The sequence below is a fragment of the Sphaerodactylus townsendi genome, linkage group LG11 (assembly GCF_021028975.2).
Source record: "Sphaerodactylus townsendi isolate TG3544 linkage group LG11, MPM_Stown_v2.3, whole genome shotgun sequence".
Lineage (NCBI taxonomy): Eukaryota > Metazoa > Chordata > Lepidosauria > Squamata > Sphaerodactylidae > Sphaerodactylus > Sphaerodactylus townsendi.
This window is the reverse complement of record NC_059435.1, coordinates 22109658-22132901: the sequence shown is the minus strand read 5'-3', so window position 1 is coordinate 22132901 and position 23244 is coordinate 22109658. Positions and strand designations below refer to the sequence as shown.

General features: G+C 43.3%; 1 protein-coding gene across 1 annotated transcript in view; it reads left to right on the top strand.

Moving 5' to 3' along the window:
• Positions 1 to 23244, top strand: part of NPSR1 (neuropeptide S receptor 1) — a 140179-nt gene that overhangs the window by 41612 nt on the left and 75323 nt on the right. Inside the window, exon 4 of the mRNA XM_048510462.1 lies at positions 6522 to 6654. Within this exon, the coding sequence (XP_048366419.1) occupies positions 6522 to 6654 (133 nt within the window). The remainder of the gene's footprint in view (positions 1 to 6521; positions 6655 to 23244) is intronic.

The window sequence follows — 23244 nt, the reverse complement described above, 5'->3', positions numbered from 1 at the left end:
TTCACGTGTGCGTTCCTCCGTCAATGAGGACTCCCTGTGGAAACTGTCAGCAAAGACAAGAGAAACAATTTATTTGACTCACAGCTAGCTACACTTTGGGCTGGAAGCTTAAATAACAGCAATCACACCCACACACACACAAAAGAAGGTTAGGAATCGACTCAGTATTGTTGGACATGCCCTGTCAATTAAAGACAAATTTTCTCAGAATGTCAGTAATCTTTTGCCAATATAGCACTGAATTCCAGTCAAAAAGGTATAAAATACAACATCAACATGACCAGATGTTTATTTTTATAGTAACTAAAGACTTCATTTGTGCCATACAAAATACTAAAGTGGAATTTTTTAACTTGGTACATACTTTGTTCGCATAAGCATTCACTTAAAATTATTTATTTATAACTGGAGTTTTCCGGCCTACACCAGTCTCTTTTATAACTTTGATTTAGGTTAGTGACGTGTCATTCACTTCAGTGGTACTGCACCAATCTGCACCAAAATGGCAAGAGAAGCAGCTAAGGGTGGGATTATATTGTACAGGAAATATAGGCTTACTACTAAAAATGGCATCTTGTTGTCAAATCCCCCACTTCTCTCCCTTAAACATGTGATATGTATCACATAGTGCGGAGCAGGAGTCCCCATTTGGGTGTCCTTGGGGGTCATGGAACTTGCCAATACCTTTGCTGGCTCCCATCAAGTGGTTTTAGAAAGTGAATAGGGGTAGGTAAGACTTTTGTCCAGCAAGGCTTCTGATTAACTATTGGAGATTTGATCGGCAAAGCAGGTTTGTTGCTTTGGCAGCAGCTGTCAGTCCAATCTGAACACTGTGGGAGTCATGTTGTGGCTGGCTTTGCTTCCTGCAGCAGCCATGTTTTGGCAGCCATTTTGTTGCTGCACCCACCATGCTGTGTTAGAATTTCAAATGTTCCTGCCGGCTCAAAAAGGATGGGGACCCTGGTGTGGAGTCACAACATCAAGCCCTTTTCTTGCCTGCACTCTATATCTTTGTCAACTTATGGTATGAGGGGGAACTGCACGATGTCAAGACGACCCTTGCCCAGACTATTGTACAATATCAAGAGGTGGCAAAGAACTTGGCATAGAGATACCATTTTAGCATCGTGTCTCCCATCCAATCTAATTCCACCCGCCTGCTGACCATATTGGAAGGAGGTAATCTATAAACAGATTATACTGCCTTCAGCAATCGTAAATAAGGAAAGCTGGACTTCATTTAAAATATTTGTAAGCTGCCTTTCTTCCTATGGAGCTCAAGGCAGCTTTGAGCCAATACACTGGCTCCCATCAGAAAATGACATTTCCAGGTCTTCTGAAATTACCATATAGAAGAGAAGAATAAGAAGACAAGTTTGGATTTATACCTCACCTTTCTGACCTGCAAGGAGACTCAAGGTGGCTTACAAGCTCCTTTCCCTTCCTCTCCCCACAACAGACGCCTTGTGAGGTATGTGGGGCTGAGAGAGTTCTGAAGAACTGTGACTAGCCCAAGGTCACTCAGCAGGAATGTAGGACTGCAGAAACACATCTGGTTCACCAGATAAGCCTCTGAGATCCCAAACTGCGCAGAAATGTCAACAACTAACTATTCCTCTCAAAATAAGAGTTTAAAAATGCACCCAAGGAGGTATTTCTGCACATTCCATCATCCATATTTTCATAAACCGCTATCTTTTCCTGCTTGTGCTTTGCATTATAATGAATTTCTTCCATAGTGTGGTGAAAAACCACCAGAACTGCATTGGAAACTGCTTCACACCAGTACAATTTTCCTCGCAATTCTGCCTCCAAGCACTTTCACTCCAAGTAGCTGTTACAGTGATTTCTGAATCATTGCAAACATCATTATGTAGTTGCACCAAGTCTAAGCCAATCAAATGCTAGTCTAATATCTCTATCCTCTGGAGCAGCTCCATCCAAACCATAAAATCTTCATCAGGGAAAAGGTACATTTGGCATATACTTAGGGTTGTCCTAGAGATTTCAACACAAAGGGCTTTGTTTTAATTGTGAAACTGATAAAATTGCTTATTATTTGACAAGAAACACACAAATAATGATTGATGAATCTCGGAAACCTTCCTTTGGAAGCCACTTTCCAGAGAACAGTAATTCAACAGAGAGTGATTTTCATCCACAAAAGGGAGTTGTGACCAAAATGTTCTTCTTTTTTTGGTAATTAAGAGATTCCTTTTATTTTAATCCCCCAATACATTCTGTTTGGAGTATACATGAAATCTAGAATAATATTATAATGTGATATAATTTGAATAATTTATTGCAGTACCAAAGAAAATAATAATTCACTCATGGACGTGCCAATGGGTATGCAAGAGCCAGCAGCCCAACTGTTAAAGCTCTCAGCCAATGCAAACCTTATGTAGATGAGCACTTTGAAAAACAAAAAGGAGACATTGTGTGTACCTGCACTGCCTATCTCCCCTCTGTTTGTCCTAGGAATGTTGGTTCATTCTTAGAGAGAAATATTTTCTTGGCTATCGTCTGAAACTCTATCGTATTTATGCCAGAAAGAAATTTTGGCTGGTGTGATGCTTAAGAGTGGTGGACTTGAATCTGGAGAAGCGGATTTTATTCCCCACTCCTCCTCATGAGTGTTGGACTCTTATCTGGTGAACTGAATTTGCTTCCCTGCTCCTCCAGATGAAGCCTGCTGGGCCAGTTACAGTTCTCACAGAACTCTATCAGCCCCACCTACCTCTCAAGGTGTCTCTATGGGGAGGGGAGGGGAAAGAGTTTGTAGGCCACTTTTAAATTTGTTACAGTTGAGAAAAGCAGGATATAAATCCAAACTCTTCTTAGAATCATAGAGTTAGAAGAAACCGCAAGGGCCATTCAATCCAATCACTTGCTGAGCAGGAGCACACAGTCAAAGCACATTACCGATGGCCGTCCAGCCTCTGTTTAAAAACCTTTAAAGAAAGAGATTCCATCCTCCTTCAAGGCAGTGTATTCCACTGTCAAACAGCCCTGACTGTCAGGAAGTTCTTCCTAATGTTTAGGTGAAATCTTTCTTCTCACAGTTTGAATCCATTGCTCCATTTCCTAGTCTCTATAAGCAGCAGAAAACAAGCTTTCTCCATCTTCAACATGACACTTCTTCAAATGTTTAAACAAGGCTATCATGTCACCCCTTAACTTTCTCTTCTCTAGATTTATTCAGACTTCTTAAAGCCCTCCAAAAGTCTCCTTATTAACAGCCTTGCTCAGATCTTGCAAACTGAGGGCCATGACTTCTTTGAGTCAATCCATCTCATGTTGTACACTTTTCCAGTGTACTCTTGTCTTCTCATAATGTGAACCAAGTATGATAGCCTACGTTTAGTCATTTTAGCTTCTAAGGATACTCCAGGAGTGATTTGATCTAGAACCCACTTATTTGTCTTTTTAGTGGTCCATGATTAGGGTTCCCATTTGTCTAATTATTGCTGGCCACCATCCCTGAGCTGGCCACCACCCCAGTTTCCATTTTGGGGAAATAGTGGTAGAATGTCCTGAGTGATACTAGTGCTTCCATGATAAATCTGGAAGTGATGTCATTGCACCTTGTGTGCAGATTTCCACTCTCAGTCCTGCCCTCTTGAAGCTCCTGGTTGGGGGGAGGGGGACCTGGAACCCTATCCATTGTATCCATAAAACTGTCCTACAATACCATGTTTCAAAGGAATTTGTTTTCTTCCTGTTAGTTTTCTTAATTCTCCAATTTTCACATATATGTATACTAACAGGGAATATTATGGCATGAATTAACTTGATCGTTGTTTCCGGTGACACATCCTCATACTTAAGAATCTTTTCCAACTCCTTCATAGCTGCCCTTCCCAGTCCCAAACTTCTGATTTTTTGGCTGCAGCCTCCTTTTTAGTTCATGATAGATCTAGGATTAGAAAGTCATGAATTATTTCCGTTTCCTTATTATCAACCTTGAAGGTTAGGAAAACTCAGTAAGCCATTTAGAAACAAGACAAAGTCTACAACCTAGTTAGTGACAAGAATTTTGGTTTTGCATTCAGATGGTGCCAGGTTTCATTGTCAGCATCTGCTTATATAATAATAGTCTTTGTCATAATTTTTGAGCATCACTTTACCTGTGTGAGAAATTAATTCCATAGTCTAGTAGTTGCTGCAGTCTGTTATGTTTTATGTTTCCCTTTTTTGGAATTGGAATGTAAACTGACCCTTTCCAGACTATGGGCTATTGTTTTGTTTTCTATATTTGTTGCCTTACTCTTGTTAAGATTTTGATGGGCTCTGTTTCAGTGACTTGGCCTAGCTCTACCGATATCCCACCTACTCCTGGTAATTTGTTTCTCCCAGTTGCTCTCAGTGCAGTTTTCACTTCATTTTCTAAAACTGTAGGTTCTTCTTCAAAAGATTCTTCTTAGAAGGAATCTGTTGTTCATACATCTTTTCTGTACAGTTCTTCAGTGTATTCTTCCCATCTTTTTTTTTGTTCTGTTCAGTTAATGGATTTCTGTGCTGATCTTTCCGTATGCAAAATCATGCTTTAAATTTCCCTCTGACATCTTGGATTTTGCAAAAAAAAAAATCACTTTTCCTTTTTTTGTTTTTATCTGTTTCTCTATACTTGTTATTATAATAGTTGTCTTTGTCTCTACATGCAAGTCACTGGAATGCTGCATTAAGGTTTCTTGTGAGGATTAATAGTCACTTAAATCATCGCTAAGCACACATACTTCCCTCTAAGGTGCATAATCATTACTGAGCTTAACTTTATTGTGGAAGCTGAAACGCAGCTCACTGGACAGTGTGATCTAGAGAAGTCAGAGCGACTAAAGACTGTGGCATACATTACTGTGTTTCCAAAGCCTTTCCCGCTGCACAAGAGGTGTTTGGTGAATACCTATCAAGGAATCTGAAACCTGAACCATGAACATCAGAGTTAAGAGTTGGAACTAATGATAAGCACAGCAGTGTTGTGGCTACAGTATCAGATTAGGTGGAGCCAGCAACAGAATAGCTACCACAGCTTCCCTTCAGTCACCCAGTGCTGTGGTGACAGCTACTGCCAAAGCAACGTATTTAAAATATCCCAATTTCCAGTGGACAATCAGAAACCTTGCTCAGCAAAAATCCCACCTGGTCCTCTCTACTTTTGTTGGGCAATGGGAAAGGTTGGGCAATGGGACAGGCACCACGCCACCCCCGGGCACCACGTTGGGCCCCCCTGGTCTAATACAAAAAAAACTGTCCAAGGCATGGAATGCCATAATCAAGAATGTTAAAAAGATAGAGACCATTACAGTAAAAAAGGGGGGGAGGTGATACCTACAGTAGACATTGCAAAAGATTGCAATACTATCCTTTTTAGAAGAAACTTCTTGTGTTGTTTCATTATGTGTGAAGCAGCTTTTCCAACAGACTCAAGGCCACTTTGTTGAATGCTGTCCATGGTCCTGACACTCATCTTGTGAACTCTCCACTGTCTGCTGTACACCCCAAAGACTGACACAAAGGGGAAAGATGGTGCTTTGTCCAACACCATCCAATGGATTGACAAATTGAACTAGATTTAAAACCCACCTCTGCGGGTAGCTTTGGAAATGTTGCTCAGTCCCTGAAAATGATAGGTCATGGGTCTGCAACCTGTGGCTCTCCAGATGTACATGGACTACAATTCCCATCAGCCCCTGCCAGCATGGCCAATTGGATTTGTAGTCCATGAACATCTGGAGAGCTGCAGGTTGCAGACTTCTGTGATAGCTGATAACCTCTTGTGCTGTTTCTCTCTCTCTCTCTCTCTCTCTCTGTGTGTGTGTGTGTGTGTGTGTGTGTGTGTGTGTGTGTATGACAAGTGCCATCAAGTCACAGCTGACTCAGGGTGACCCTCTGAATCAATGTCCTCCAGAATGTTCTATTGTTAACAGCCTTGCTCAGATCTTGCAAACTGAGGACTGTGGCTTTTTGTTAAAGAAGAAGAGGAGTTTGGATTTATACCTCACTTTTCTCTCCTGTAAGGGGACTCAAGTCAGCTTACAAACTCCTTTTACCTTCCTCCCTCCACGACATACAACTTGTGAGGTCGGTGGGTCTTAGAGAGTTCTGAGAGAACTGTGACTCGCCCAAGATCACCCAGTAGGCTTCATGTGGAGGAGCGAGGAAACAAACCCATTTCACCAGAGGAGATTCTGCCACACAGATGGAGGAGTGGGGAATCCAACCCATCTCACGTTGAGTTCTCCTCTTTTCCTGCTGCCTCCAGGATTCCATTATACCACTGGTCTAATCCCTTTGGGAAAATGCCCTCCTGAACATTTATCCTTTGCACGTTCTGCAAAAGGATAGAAGTGGAGGAGGGGGGAGACCTTCTGACCACCTCTGGCTGGTCAGTCTACAAGGTCAAAGCCACCAGAGAAAGCCCATAAATGAGTAGCTGCCAGTGTTGGTTTCCCCCCACAGTTCAGTGCTGAGCTATAACTAGATCCTTCCACTGATCGCCTTCTTTTCTTTCCTTACAGACAGAACAGCTGATTACCCTTTGGATTCTCTTTGTTGTAACAGTTGGCGGGAACTCCATTGTTCTGTTGTCCATCTGGAGGAGAAAGAGGAAGTCCAGGATGACCTTTTTTGTTACTCAGCTAGCCATAACAGGTAAAAAGGGTATCCAAAGGGATATGGGCTGGCTTGTTTCTTTTTACTCGAGTGCAAATTGTAATGCTTAATGAAGAATTCAATCAACATTTACAATTGTGATTCAGTGGCATCTGGTAAGATGAAGCAGGGGTAGTATGAGGCTACCATCCATGTGTCTCAATGGTAGAGAATCTGCCTGGCATGCAGAAGGTCCCAGGTTCAATCCTTGGGACCTCCTGTGAAAAGTATCTGGTAGTAGTAGGTGATGTGAAATGTGACCATAGAGGGCCGCTGCTAGTCTGGGTAGACAGCACTGACCTTAGTGGACCTGAGTCTGATTTGGCAGCTTCATGTGGTCATGGGTTCCAGGGCAAGTGAGCTCAAGGGAGACCTCATGCCCATGGAGGTGGGAATTGCGTGGTGTCAGAAAGACACTACATGTGGTAGCTGAGTAGTTTTTGCCATTCGATCTGGGCTGAAGCATTGCAGGTCAGAGATAGAAGCAACCTGCCTGCAATAAGTCATTTTATGCTGTGATGTTTATGCTGAAGTTGTTCTTATGGGTTATTACTGTTGTTTGCCCCCCTGAGCCTTGCGAGGAAGGGCAGGTTATAAATCAAAATATAAATAAATACAATAAATACAATAGAATGGTATGCCCTGGCTCCATCCATCTGCTTTGCATTTGGAAGGTCTCTGTAATTTCTAGTTTAAAAAAAATCTCAGGCGTTGGGAAAGACCTCAGCAGCTTCATATGCTCAAGCCCTCTATTGCCATGGATATGTGATAATGTATGAGCTGGACTTTATGGTAAACCATTATCCACAGACCATGACAGCCAGGTCTTTGTGCACATGGTCTGGGCCACACATTCCTTTCATTGCAGCATGTGTGGCCACTTGGTCGACCCACAAAGACAATCCTTCACTGGGTGAGTTATGGAGTGGCATGCTTCAATTTGAAATGATCAATCAAATAGTTTGAGGTTGTGCTGTGAATGGTAAAAGTGACAGACTAGGAATTAGGAGATCCAGGTGCAAATCCCTACTCAACCATGGAGCTTACTTAGACTCAACAGGTCACTTACCTTGCCGGGCAACTTCCGGTCACCTCTGTAAGCTCCCTTACCCCACCCCTGCTATAGGGTGCCATAAGTAGGACAGGGAACAGAAACTAACATTGGAACAAAACATTGCTTCACACAAAATGGAGATTTCAGGTCTCCATCTTGTATGTTGAAGGATGGGTGTGTGTGTGTGAAGAGGTTGGAAGCTGTACTTTTCCCATGGCCCATGGCGTGCCTGGCTGAACAATGGGCTAGCTAATGTCCATTGTCTCCCCCTAAAGTGATTTAATTAGCACTCTGTGCTGATTATTATTTATCCTATCACAGTAAATTACACAGCATTCAGGTATAAAAACTGCACCCATCTCAGCTCTTATTTGCACTCGTCACAGCCATTAACCAGTCTTCAGGAGAATAGTCCAGGTTATTCATCAAGCCTCTCCTATCTAATTGTTGGAGCCTCAAAAAATCAATCAATTCTTTGTCTCTGTCCTTCCTGGCAGCTTACATCATATTGCCTCAGGACCCATTTTTCACTATCAATATTAATCCTGTGGCCATTCATAGTGTGTGTGTCTTTGATCTCTGTTTGCACGCGCCCCACTTTCATGGGGGTGCCTTTTCCCCTGTCAGCTGCTGCTTTAGTTGAATCTTTCCTCTGCAGTACTGGTAACTATCACCCATACCTGAAAACCTATCCAACTTCTTCCCTTTCTCTCTTAGTTCCTGTATGCCTTGTGTGCAAAAGATCAAAGGTGGAAGATATGTTCCTTGTTTTCCATTATTTTATTAACAAAACTCAGTTGCTAATTTTACAACAGCCTGCTCATTTGAGAATTTTCACCCAGGATTATCCCCATAAACATAGGTTATTGATCTCAAGTTACCTCCCTCTCTCAGGCCCTTTCTGCACGGGCCATAAACGGTGCCCTGGGGACGGCAAAAACACCATCCCCAGGGAGCCATTCGCACAGGCGGCACTGCGAAAACGCAGCAGCGCCGACCTGGCTCCCCATCCCCTCCTTCAGGGCGGCGTCAGGCCGCCTCCAAAAACCTCCCTCCTGGAGGGAGGTTTTTGGTAAACATCGCATTCCCGGCGGAGCGGTGCGAACGGCACCGCCGGGAATGTGCTGTTTTCCCCGTCCCTCTCCCACTCACCTTGTCGCCTCTGTCACCCTGCTGGCCTCTGTAGACCCTCCCTCACTGTCCTCCGACCCCTGGAGGTCGGAGGGCAGCGTGGGCAGGTCTACAGAGGCCAGCAGGGCGATGGAGGCGATGAGGTGAGTGGGAGAGGGACGGGGAAGAGGCGGCTCATTGTGGAGCTGCCTCTCTTGCGCCGGCCTCTTTGGAGGCCGCTCGCACGCTCTCGTGCGAATGGCCCCCACCCCTCCACCGGCAGAATTCCTGCCGGTGGGGAAGCGCCCAGAGGCCCGTGCGGAAAGGGCCTCAGTGTCTCCAGTGCTAACTTCTCCACTAAAATCAGGAGAATGACCACTTCTCTTCTGTTCTTCCTGCCCCAGCAGCAGGAGAAAACAGGAGCTGGGAATGGCTTAGTAGATGATGGGACACCATAGAGAATCCCTCATCTGGACCGTCTGTTCCCACTTCAAATGCCTCTGCAGTCACAGTGGCTGACTGGAGGTGAGAGCAAAAACAGGAGGATGTGACCTTAGTGAACCTGGGCCAGTCATTGGTTCTCAGTTTAACCTAATCACAGAATCGTTGGGAAGATAAAATGTATGAGGGGTGAATGATGTACGCCACTCCATTAGTTCCCAACGTTTGGTGGTTCCCAACCTTTGTTCATTCATGTAACCTTTGGCAACCCATTTCCACAAAATTGTACCCCCATATTAGCAAACCCATTATGTATTTTTTCATGTATCCCCAAACTCTCTGACGCATGCCTCCGGTTGAGAGCCACTACATTAGAGGAAGAACAGAAATAAAATATAATAGGTATAATAGTCCATCTAATCCTTGATCTGTTCACACATACTAGTCATTATTTGCAGTCCCTGGGTGAAAAAACATGTGCTTGAGGGGTCATATAGGGCAGGCTTGAAATTGTGTTGCTGTGTCATTCCGTGACAGAGTCTAGAAGGAAAGACATGCTGTTTTTAAAAACAGTGACAGCTTCTCACTAGAACAAATAAATCATTCTTAATACAAGAACTACAGTGCAATTTTGAGCCAAGTTATAGCTTTCTACGCCTAACAATTTCCATGGATGTAGAAGGGCATAACTGTGCTAAGGACTGCATTGTTATTATTCTAGCATTGTCTTGAATGATTTGCATCAATAGCACTTTCATTGCAAACTGAATACCTGCAGTAAGATAAGACAGTGTTGCTTTACTGCTTTATTTTTAGGAAAGTGCCATCAAGGTCCTTGTAATGGTCAAAGCCATGCCACTGTGTAAATGACAAAAAAACCCATTAAATAATAAGAGTTGGGTTTTGTTCCCTGTATTTCTCTAACTTAAAGGAATCACAGAGCGGCTTACCATCACCTTCCCTTCCACTCCCCAAAATGGAAACCTTGTGAGGTGGGGCTGAGAGGGTTTTGAGAGAACTGTGACTAGCCCAAGGTCACCCAGCAGGCTTCATGCGAAGGAGTGGGGAAACAAATCCAGTTCAACAGATAAGAGTCCATCCCTCATGTGGAGGAGTGGGGAATCAAACCCAGTTCTCCAGATTAGAGACCATTTGCTCTTAACCACTACACTATGCTGGCTGTCCTGGTGGATTATGCTGCTGTTTAATCTACCCAACAGAGTTATTGAGAGCATGAAATGGAGTAATTCTGTGAAGGTAGTCTCACAAAAGAAAAACAAGATAATCAGTTCAGTTTTAAAAAGGAACAATTTACTGCAGGTTGTATGAGGCAGTTGTCTGCTTGCACTGGTGTCTTGTTGCAGGTTAAATTTCTTTTGAGTGTTTTGGGAATTCAAAGGTCTGAGTATCTACTTTGAAATGTCAAAGGAAGGTCTAAATTTCTCTTTTTCACACAGCAGTGATCTGTGGTCAGGGAAACTGAGAAGAGTTTCAGAAGCATTTTTTTTGTTGTTGTTGTTAAATAGGATGGGCAGAATGGTCTTTTGGCTAATCCAAGCAGCAATTTGGACCTCCGCTATCTGCACATGATGTTTCAGTGGGAACCAGTTAAACTGTTTATTGAGGAGATTTATAACGTTGCCTCTAGAGAGATCTGCTCAAGGCAGCTTACAGCTAAAAATAAAACAAGGATATTAAACATAAACCAAAGCCATGAAAAGCAAGTAATTAAAAATGACAGTTTGGGTGTGCATGTTTGCTTGTTTGGGCATTTCTACACCGGTTTTTTTTTTCTCTCCTCAAAGCAGCTGACAAAAATGTGCAAACAATTACATTTCAATGAACAAACCAAAGAAAGAAAACAAATTCAGAATTCAAATTCAGTACCTTTATCGGCATATAGAAAGGCTCCAGTGAAATAAAATAGTAGAATAAAATCAGATCTAAAAAGAAAACAGTGTGTTTGGGGTGGGAAATGGTTCTCTGAGCTGTTCAGGTTAGCCCACATGTCATAGGCTAAGAGTTATTTGACTTTTGCTATTTGACTGACATCCAAGAGTTTATACCTCTGACTATGCGCAGGTATAAATGCCAGCAAGCAGAGAAGAATATGAACGACGTCTAGGAATTGTCTAGCTGCTACTAGAAGGACTTTTGCTTACTTCTTCCTCTGCCATAAATGTTTAGTTTAGAGCACTACCAAGTTCATGGTCATGAATGTCACATTATGCTTGAATATTTGTGGCTGTTAAAAGTGGAATAAACTCTCAAAAAACCTGTTATTGTATGAACACATAAAGGTGCCTTGTACTGAATCAGATCATTCATCTATGAAGGTCTGCGATGTCTATTCAAACTGACAGGAGCTCTCCAAGGTCCTGGAAATAGGTCTTTCTCTTCACGTACTACTTGATCTTTTTAAGTGGAGATAATGGGGATAGAACCTGGGACCTTCTGAGTGCAAAACAGATGCTCTGCTGATGAGCCACCCCCGTCCCTTTGATTATTATTACACAGGGTGCATTTCCCTGATTTTCCCTGCCCTGGTCCCCCATAGTTGTCATTCCCCCTATTTGTACCACCAGAAACTGTCATGAAGGTTTTTTTGCTCAAACCATAACTGACATATTGCTAGTAGGTAAAATGGATAAGGGAAAATAGTTCCATTGTGGGGAGGTCTGGAAAAAATCTGCACTTTTCCATCCACCCTGGCTTTGCTGCAATCTTTCCAAAAGTATCTCAACCAAGCAAGTTTGGATAAAATGGCAGTAAAACCAGGAGAAAGCTTAAAGTTGCATGAACGTACCATGATGGCACCTGGGAACAAGCGGGAAGAACTGGCTTAACATTTACAACTAATTTGACTCAAGACCAGAGGCGTAGCTGGGCCATACTGTGCCCGGTGCACACTCTGTGTTTTCCGCCCCCCTCCCCGCGGTGCCCTGTCCCCCCACACTTACTTTAGTGAAACAGCGCAGACTGGAGAAGTGGCCTATTTCCTTCAGGCTGAACATGGCCTGATGGGAACTACACATCCCATGAGACCTTGGGGCAAGGATTTTCTGTCCCCCCTAGGCACGTGTCCAGTGCAGTGCGCACTCCCCTGTCCCCCTGGTAGCTCCGCCTCTGCTCAAGACACTGCTGTGGAAGTGGCCTTCTGACTGACAGAAGGGGGAAAACATCTTTCGTAACAGACAGCGTAGATTTAACGACAGGTATCAAGGATTTATATGCAAAGCATGTGCTCTGTTCAAGATCTATGGTCTCATCCTAAAAAAATCTGTCCTAAAATATGCTGTCTGAGATTCTTTAACAGAAGATGCCAAAAGATAATACCAGGGACCTTCACCATGCAAAGAATGCATTCTGTCACTGAGCCATGATTTCCCATTCCTCCACATGAGTGATGGACTCTTATCTGTTGAACCAGATTTGTTTCCCCATGTCTACATTTCTACTGGGTGACCCTGGGCTAAGTACACTCCATTCAAAACTCTCTCAACCCCACCTACCTTACAAGGTGTTTGTGTGGAGAGAGGGAGGGAAAAGGAGTTTGTAAGCTGCCTTGATACTCCTTACAGGAGAGAAAGGCGGAGTATAAATCCAAACTCTTCTTCTCTTGGTCTTCTTTTCCTTTTTCCTAGTCTTGGCATCCCAAATTTGCTTGGACTGCAGCCTTAATTTCAGTTAAAGTGCCAGTACTTAATTCCAGTTCATCAATGTCTCCCTCTCCTTCACAGAACGTCAAAATGTCATGAGTCTCAGCAAGAAAGACAGATAGTATACATAATAAAATAAGTAAAATAACACTGCGTTGCTCCCTTTGACAGTCAGAACACGTGATCCCTAAAAAGCAAAATTCTTTCCAGGCTCAACTGGCATTTGTTCTGAACACACAAAGCAGGCTTCTGCAATGATTTGTTCTTTTTTTTTAGATCGTCACCCAGAAGACTTGTCATTAATAATGACATTAATTGTATTAATGGAAACAGTTTGTTTAGGAGATCAGGATTGGAAACTGTGACAAAGTGGCACAATGAGGCCAATTTAAATAAACTCGAGTCTGAAATGTGCTTCTGATTATTGGTGCAGGGTATTATGGGAAGATGTACCGCCTGGCTTCGCAATGTGTTGAATTCAGAATGTATGGGACTCGCCAAATTAAAATCTTTATGACAAAACATTAGGTTGCTCTCTCTTTTTTTGGTCAGCATTACCTTTGAATTAATTTCTGAATTTGCAAGTTATCTCGGCCTCTACCTTGAGAGATGATGCTATGAATAACATTTTGCTGATACAGTTCTTTGCACTGTTTCTAAGATCATAGTCAGGTAATTTCTATTTATGGAACCAAAAAAAATTGCCAAGGAAGCAACAGCTGATACACAAGCCAGCGTGGTGTAGTGGTTAAGAGCAGGTGCACCCTAATCTGGGGAACCGGGTTTGATTCCCCACTCTGCCACTTGAGCTGTGGAGGCTTATCTGGTGAACTGGATTAGCTTGTGCACACCACCAGAGCTGGGTGACCTTGGGCGAGTCACAGTTCTTTGGAGTTCTCTCAGCCCCACCTACCTTACAGGGTGTTTGTTGTGAGGGGGGGGGGAAGGGAAAGGATATTGTAAGCCCCTTTGAGTCTCCTTACAGGAGAGAGGAGGGGGGATATAAATCCAACTCTTCTTCTTCTGAAATAAGTCAAGCACAGGAGCAGGTGTTGGCCTGCCTGCTTTGACTTGGAATGGGATAAAACTCCCCACCAACCGATTTCTGCCTTCAGCATAGCAGGTGCAAGAATACATCCCTCATCTTCCAGCAGCTAGTTCTTCCCTCAGATTCTGTTCCACACCTGAAGTGGAAGTAGAACACACGAGAGAAGGTGGGAAATGTAAGCTACTGGAAACTGTGGTATGGAACTCTAGAAGGGCTTTGGCCTCATGTGTGGCCTAGCAGTGTTACAGCTTGTTTCCATGGTGATGTGGGAGCTGATTTTCTGCTGCTTTGGAAGATGGAGCAACCCAAGTGGGGCCAAGAGCAGCCTAATCCCCTAGGCAGTAAGGTGGCAGGGAGGTCCTGCAATCATTCCAACCATCCATCCAGTTCCCATTTCCAGATGTCCCCACAGCATCATAAGAGAAACCACCAAAAAAACCCCCACTGATTGATGGCTTGCCTAGCTGCATCTCAGCACCATGTCCCCACAACATAGCCTGTGTCAGATTGTGTTTGAGGGAGGCTTTCAATTAGCGGCAAGGAAGGACAAAGAGATCAGGTGGCTTTGCTAACCTTTTGCCATTTCACCACTCAACAAAAGATTGGAACTGTCAAGGTCTTTGCCCTGACCGTGTCCAGCTTTTATTGTCACAGGTCCAGAGGCAGTATGATAGAATCTTTATTAGTCGCGCTATGGGGCTTTTTTTTTAAAAAAAACTATCATCTCTGATCAAATAGATTTTACAAGTTTTTGAAGAACTACAAACCCCTGCATCACCTGTCTGATCACAAGCTATGAAGAGAGAGACAAACAACCCCCAGAACCATGGGGACTCTTGAAGCTTCTGCTTATCTGGAAAGCTTTGCTTCTCGCACCCCCTCCCCAGCCTTTCTAATTGCCAATTTGCTACGGAGATCAAGAAGCAGGGAGGTAGTAATAGAGACGAACAGAGCTGTTGAATTGACTGAATGGACTTAGAAGGTTGTAGCTGTGCTTAGGAGAGCTAATATTGCCATAGAAGAGGATTCTGTTCTCCAGCACTTCGCAAACCCAACGTAGATGTTGATCATTCTGGGATTTCTGGTTCAGTAGCAGACACAGTTACCCCCTTAACACTGTGAACTCTGCTTCTCTTGCCAAGTGCATCCTAGAAGTAGCAAAACAGCTCATTAGCAAAACAGTAATTATCCTCTTAACAGTCCTCATTTTAACTCGGGAGTCTACAAACTGGACTTTTAAAACTAGAACTCATTGCATGTTTCTTTTTATTGATTGATCGATCGATCTATCGGCACAAATAGGCCTGGAAATGGTTATGTCCCCTTCCTCTGCCTATTACTAAAAGAACCAAGCCTGGAATCTGTTGTTGTTTAGCATCAGTCATTGAGGGAATCTGTTGCTTAAAGCTACAGGTGCTCCTGTTATCATTTGTGCATTTAAAAACTCCACAATATACTTTTTCTTTTCATTGGAGGTTGTGGGTTTTCCAGGCTGTGTGGCTGTGGTCTGGTAGTTTTAGCTCCTAACATTTTGCTTGCATCTATGGCTGGCATCTTCAGAGGCATGTCACGGTAAGATGTGTTTCTCCCTGTGGCACAGTGTGGGGTGCTCAGTTTAGTTGGGTATCTGTTTCGTCTGCCTCCTAGGTGGGAGGGGGAGAAGGCACATTTGCATGTGTCTAGGTGAAGTTCATTAGCAGGTGCATTTAAATGTGTCCTGGTGGTTTGAATGTGTGTGACTTATCTCGGAAACCAAAGTGAGGTGTGGTGTTGAGGGGTATGCAACTTCAAATGAACTCTGCCCAGACACATGCAACTACACAGAACACTCCACACTGCAGGGGCGTATCTGCCAGAGGGACATGGGGGGTCAATTGACCCCGGGTGCCACCCATTAGACCATGTGGGTAGGTGTGCAGAATCGCTCCCCACATGCCTCCCATGGAGAGGCACCCTTGCCTGGGTTGGGAGCCTGCCACAGGCCTGCCGGGCACCCCTCAACCTGGCCCGGCCCCACCAGGCTGCCTAGGACCGCTGCCGTCCTCCTCTGCTGGCTGAGGTAAGTGGGGCATGGGGGGGGCGCTTGAACAGGTGTTCCCACAGGCGCCATTTTCTCCCGGTACACCTCTACCACACTGTGCCATGGAGAGAAACATATCTTACAATTATATGCTTCTATAAGAACGTTAGCAGCTAAAACTGCCAGACTGTGGCCACACAGCCTGGAACACCCACAACACTCAGTTAATTAACAACTGTGAATGCCTTCGACATTATTATTTTTTTTTAGATTTCAGGTTTTTCTGCAAATCTGGGGCTCCTTTCAGGTTTGTGGAAAGATCTGCCTTGCCTGTTCACAGCTGCAGCCACCAGATTTAAATATTCCAACATTTGGCCGACTTTGCTATTAGAACATTTGATCTCACATACAGACCTGTTACTGCTCTGAAGCACTTGTTAGAGAGAAGCTGTGGCAAGCTGGTTTCACTAGCAGTCTTGGGAGTCTCTATGTTCTTGATTCGGATAAATCAAATAGCTTCATTGGAGGGATGCCGCACTATTATATCTGAATTTGCTTCCCTGTCAGTATAGTGCTAACATTACAACAAATGTGTCGTTTGAAAAATACTGAACATGATCTACTTAAAAACGCCACTGGTTTCAAGGGAAAAATATTCATGCATTTAATTATCTCCAGCTGAACTCAGTGGAATGCTGAATTCCCTTTATTCGTTTCCAAAGTAAAGCCAATATATTGGGGATCTGCTATTGTCGCCTTTTATTTTCGACTTATGTTTCATAAGAGTACTGGGCAGGCACAGTTTGCCACAGCTTTCTGTTCCTCCGTGTCTTTATCTCTCATTAGTGTTGCTCATGTTCCCGCTGATAAAAGCCCTGCAAACAATGTATACAATTGGATCAAGATTTTTGGGGGGTGGTCCTTTACAGATGGTCCTTTACAGTCAGAGCCAGGTCATGGTCCTTTACAGATGCCACCCAGATTAGATTTTATTCATGTTCTTTCCAAATGGTATTTAACCAGTGTTCTGATGTGCAGTTATAGCTGAAAACACTTTACAGCTGGTCTTTTTAGAAGCATGTTATCAGTGCACACATGGGGATCAGCAATATTTAGGTGTGCTTGTGTGTAAATGAACCAAAATAGTATGGAACTGTAGCAGGTTGCACATGCTCAAATTCTGGAATTAATTGCAGAGCTTTTCCTACTTCTGCCAGAATTCAAGAGGAACACAGGTCAGAATGGAACACTGGAAAAAAAAACTGAATTAAGAATCCACTGGTTTCTAAGCCTCTCTGTGACCTTCTTGAGGTATCTGAGGGTTGCATTTCTCACTGAGCGCTGTCCCTGGTTCTGAGCATACAAATGCAACCATGACACCAGTTGGAAGTTATTAGATGCGGATCCCCTCATTAACCAAAGGCAGTCACAGCTTGCGGGGGGGGGGGGGGACTGACTTTATGTAGACTAGGGAGAGAGAGGATGCAGCTGGGATGCTTGGAAGGTTCCATGGATAACTACAAGAAGGGGGACCGAGAGCATACACGCATGAATGAGCTGCAAAGAGTTTCTAAAATAAAAGGTTTATGACATCTAAAAATGCTTAAAAAACGACAATTATGTGCCATCAAGTCACAGCCAGGTCATGGGAACTTGAGAACCGTGGGGTTTGAAGGCAAGAGATGAGCAGGAGTGATATGCCATTGTCTTATTCTGTTTAGCAGAAGTCCCCCCCCCCCCCCGTTTAAAATCCCTGCGTGTGCAAGGGAATCGCTGCCCTCCTGTTCACAGTGCCTTCACATGCCGCTTCTCTGCAAGGTTTCTTAAGGTTTTTGCAAGGTTTGGCAAAGTTTCTCCCTCTGTGTTTTAATTCTACTGCAAGGGGTGGGTGGGGAAGGTGCCCGTTCATTGGAGGGGTGGGCCAGAGCGGCAAGAAAGAAAAAAATGGCCTCATTTTGCTGCTGAGAAGGTTTCTTGGCAGTGGAAGCCATCAGAGCAACAGAGGGGCATGCCAAAAGGTTGGGGCCTTTGCAGTTCTAGAAAGTCCCATAGCAAAGCCACTGCTAGCAGGGTGGCGCTGGGACAACAGCATGCCAGACATGCTGCAGTGCCAGGTGTTGTGGGAAACTCCCCATTGCATTGGGGCATTCCCAGTGCCAGTAATGGGGCACTTTTACCGTGCAAAATCAGCCACAGAAGAAGCTTTTACTGACAAAAGATAATATTTAATAAAACTTGTTTGCCTTTAAGGTGTTATGTGAGACAGATGAGCATTCTTCTTTGCTCATCAGATCCATTTTAAAATGAAACGTATTTGTAAAATACAAAAACTTGCCACTTTGCTCAAATTGATTGTAAAAGACCTAACTTTTTTATTCCATTTAGAATCTGCAGATCTTTTTGAAATCCATCCTACATACTTACTATATTGCCGAAACCCGCAGGATTGTAAAACAGGCACAATTATATTTGGGTGAGAGTTCCTGAGTGTCAAGCAGTCCCTTCTTTTTAAAAATAATGGTGCAACAAATTCAAGCTTTGTCAAATGAATGATGTGAGTCATTAATATGCATGCCTGTGGCTTGAGTTTCCCTTTGGCAATCTTAATAAAGTCATTTGATATCCCCCCCCCCCCTCCTCTGAGGGTTTTTATTTAAAGTGATTTTCAATTTCAATTTAGATCGAAGGACTGAGCCTTGAGAAATGGTTTCAGAATTAACATTTTAATATTACAGAAAGTTTGTAAATGTTCCCAGACTGGCCCCATCAACTATGCTTACTATCAAGGGACGGAGGATGATAAAAACAAGTTCTGTAAATTAGAACTTCTTAATCCTGTTTGTAACTTAGTGAAGAGATAAAACTGTTATATCTGATGACTTCAAATTACAACCATTTATTGTACAAAACCTGGCAGGTTATCTTGCAAATACGGTGAGGCCCAAATTGCACATTATTGGGTAGAAAGGAAGGGGTTACTTATGTGTGTGTTCATTAAAGTGGTTTGGGTAGGTTGTGGGTGATTGAAAAGGAACTCATACTGAAACAGATCCCTTCCTTCTGTAGGAGTTGGATCCCAACTAATGTTTCTGCAGGCAAAAGGACTTCTACTTAGAGTGTGGCTTTCCTCTCTTCAGAAGTCCCAAATACCCCTATGGATCCCCCAAGGACAGGATTTCAGGAAGCATTTCAGACTCCTGTGGCAAAGGGAAGGCAAGACAATCATATTTCATGTGTGAAAGTCTTTGCGTCTGCCAAAACGTTTGTTGGAATCCAAGCCCTGTCCTTTCTTACCTCAAAACTGCACCCCCCAATCTGGTTTTTCACCAGTAAGGCACAGATAACTCATGCTTCTGAGATTGAGTGTGAGGATTGTTTCCGCCAGATGGAACTGTCTTTAGGGCTGTCCAGTCTCTTGCTATAGTGGGATACCTCCCAGCAGCAGCCCCTAACTTCTCAACTGTTGCTTGGAGTGTGGGGTTGGGGAGAGATGAGGTGAGGTGAAAACCACCGTTGCTGACATTGTGACATCACTGCCTGGGCAAACCCAGCAGTGATGTCATTGTTCTAGGATACAGTTTCTCATGAATCACATTGCTGTAATGAGATTGCTTCTGGATTTGTCCCATACTGTTTGACAGATAGTGCCCCTCATGTTTCTGGCCTCCCAGTCAATTGCCTAGTGCCAGCCACTGGTGACTAGAAGCTTCCAGTTTACATTTTCTAGATATGGGTCATCTTTTTTTTATCTGCATGCATATAAAACTATGTCTTATGAATTCATTGTGCATATAATTTATTCTGCAATAAAAGTTATTTACTACTGCAGCATAATAACTGGGGCTGTTTATTTGGCTTTATGTAAGATCAGAAGAGTCAAAAACAACAAACAGAACTTACCACACTGTGGCTACAAAAGATGTAGTTGCATACAATATGAGACAGTGTGTAAATTTAATCAACAGGATGTAAATAATTAAAGAATCAGTAGTATATAACAAATTAAAGAATCCACATCCCAGGACAATAAACCAAATCAAAGGACAAAAGTATGAGCCAATGTAAACATCACGAGCAGGTAGGCATCAGTCCACGCAAGTACAGAGATGGGTTCCCAGGTCAGTGCCTGTTTCATGGTCACATTTCCACTTCATCAGTGTCATTATTCATGCTTGCCAGTAATGGGTACACAAATGATCCTGCTTGGATTTTGGGGGAGACACCTTGCTTGGGTTATTCTAGACCCCAGCTGGATAGACCCTGCCTGGACGGTGCTCATCAACAGATTGGTTTGACTAAGGCCAGACCCTCCTCAGCTGTGGCCCCAGCCTGGTTGAACTCTCTGTCAGAGGACACTCAGGTCTTTAAAGATCTGGCCCAGTTTTGTTGGCCATTCAAGGATGAGATGTTTCACCAGGACCATAGGTGAAGATAGTCATGGTTTATATGGATAACATTGTATGCTGGCCAGGATCATGGAACCCCTCCCCAACCCCATTCTGCCACCCAGTCTCTGCATCGACCAGCCCTCCCAACTGTCATCAGGTAGATTAACCACTGTGCACCCTGACCCCACCCTCGGCCCATTTTCTGTAGGGTCATTATTTGACTTTAATCTAGGGAGTTGGTTTTTAATGGGCTATCTTTTCATGGTTCAGATATAGTGTATCCAGTTTATCAGCTGCACTTTTAACAGTCTTTATTTACTGTTATAATGTTGTGTTTGTTGTGAGCTGCCGTGCACCCTACTAGACAGGGGGAGGCCGGGATTTGACTACAAAAGATCATATGATCGTTCCTACAAACATAAAGTTGAACATATTTTAGAGCACCCAACAGAAATTGTTCCAACATGTGATCAAGAGGGCTGGTTCAAAAGTTCTTCTCAGACAACAATACGAATTCTTTTTGTAACCCTCAAAGTGTCTCCTTTTGTTCAATGAAAGGGGCCAGCAAAATGGAGCACAATGTACTTCCTTCCATGTGCTACTTCTTCTCTTCAGCTTCACAAACAGAGTTCTTGTTAACAGAGAGGACAATTGGATCAGTAGGGGAAATGGTTGCATTTGAGAAAGTTTAGAGGGTTTCAATAGCTCATCCTTTCCTTGCTTTTATTTTCTGACAAAGATACATTGCATCTTGACTGAAGGCTGCTAATACTTATCTCTAAGAAACCCAGGAAGTCTCTCTTCTGATCTGGTCTCCCTGATATTTTATTCTGTTGCTTTGCTATAATGGCCGCTATGTTTCTTTACTGATGATTTGATGTAACTTACAGTGCAAAGCTTTTGTTTGAGAACCTGGTTCCTACTGAATTACAGTGGTAAATATAGGTCTTCCCTAAACGGTCTGTATTTCTCTGAAAGATATCATCATCTGAACGGGCCAAAGCAGCAGTTCTCAGCCTGAGAAACCCCATTATGAGTAAAATGTTTTCATGGTGCACCTAATACCTCCCAGGACATGCTACACAGCTCCTTTTGATAACATGCATGTAGTGCTGCATAGAGCCACTGGTAACAGCAATCTATGAAGTCCTGCCATTCGAAATAGGCAGACTTTGATCCCACCCCCTTCCTCTGAGATTTCTTACAACCATTTATAGAAATCTGAGAGGACTGTATTTTCCACATTTACTGAATGGAAGCGAAATGGCTCACCCTCTTCCTTACAAAGGACATGAGGACATCTTGGGGTGCTCTTATAAAGTTCCATTTGTCCCTGGACCCCATTTTGCAAAACGCTGGTCTAGAGGTCATGAACATCACTAAGATAAAATGTAATTCATATGCATTAGCTGCTGCCTTTCAGTGCAGTTATGCAACATCATTTGGATCAAAAGATGCATAGGGCATTTAATAGGTCCTCACATAAACATCACAAGGTGAATGGACATGTGCCCCTGACGCGCATTGGTGACATATATGGAAGGCAGCACATGTGCTTACATCTTTGGATCTTGCTTTCAGGACCAGCAGGTATGTACCTTGTGTTGAGACACAATCTCCCTCCTTGCACATTCTCCCCTTTAGAGCAAATCCCTCACTTCCATTGAGAATAAAAAAAGCTCACGCAACTACATTCTCAAACAGAGAGAAAATTGGTGCAAAGAAATGTCTTTTTTGCTTTAAGGAAACGGTTTACAATGCATAGCAGACGATGGATGGTGGATTGTGGTTGCTGACAGAGCAACCTCGGAAGAACTCCCCATCAAACCTTATTTCAGCCATGCATTCTTCAGGTGGCTGGAAGTATTCTATTGTTCTTCATCTGCACTCTGGGGATAATATCCTGGCCCTCCCTTTTCAAGCAGTGATGCCCAATATGATGCCAATGGGCACCATGGCATCCACCAATGGGTTTCCTGGCACCCATGTTCTTCTCCCCCAGAGCGAATAACCAGCTCTTGTTTTCTATCACTCATTGGAACAAGGGGTGCTTCAGGAGAATTTATTTATTTATAAATATTTATACTCCACCTCATACCTTCATCTCTAGGCAGCTTACACAGGATAAAAACAACAAAAAACACAATAAAAACATCATAAATAGAATATAACAATAAAAATAGCATTAAAAACAACATTAAAATAGCCCAAGGAATACGCATTCAGATACGTCTGTCTCCATAGAAGTAGGTTGTGTGGCTCATAACTTCCCAGCACTTTGTGATCAGTCCCACACCCCATAGCCATTATTTTATGGTAACGCACTCCCTCAAACTTCCACCCAAAACCCACAGGTTTAACAACACGGGGGTCTCTGTTCAGACTCTTTTTAATAATTACATAGATAATGTATATTCAGCACTATGAAATGTGCTGTATCAAAGCTACTGTTAAGGAGCAAGGATCATTGTTGCTCAGTTTGGACATGGAGGGGCTGTAGGTTCTAAAAGCTAAAAATGAATAACAGGTTTACCTTCTGGTCCCATGGAAGTATTCGGTATGTGCTTTTGTGCAGTGGTTTGCCATACTGTGTGGGTAATTTTATCCATGAGAGCTAAGCTATTCTATATTTACACTGCAGTGACATAAAGTAAATAGTAGATTTGCTATCCAAACTGCTGTGTTTTTGCTCCTCTCAAAATAACTGACCTGTTTCTCCTGAATGGAGAAATATGCCACAAAATCTAACTTCATTAGGCCCCTTCCGCACATGCAAAATAATGCGTTTTCAAACCACTTTCACAACTGTTTGCAAATGGATTTTGCCATTCCGCACAGCTTCTAAGAGCACTGAAAGCAGTTTGAAAGTG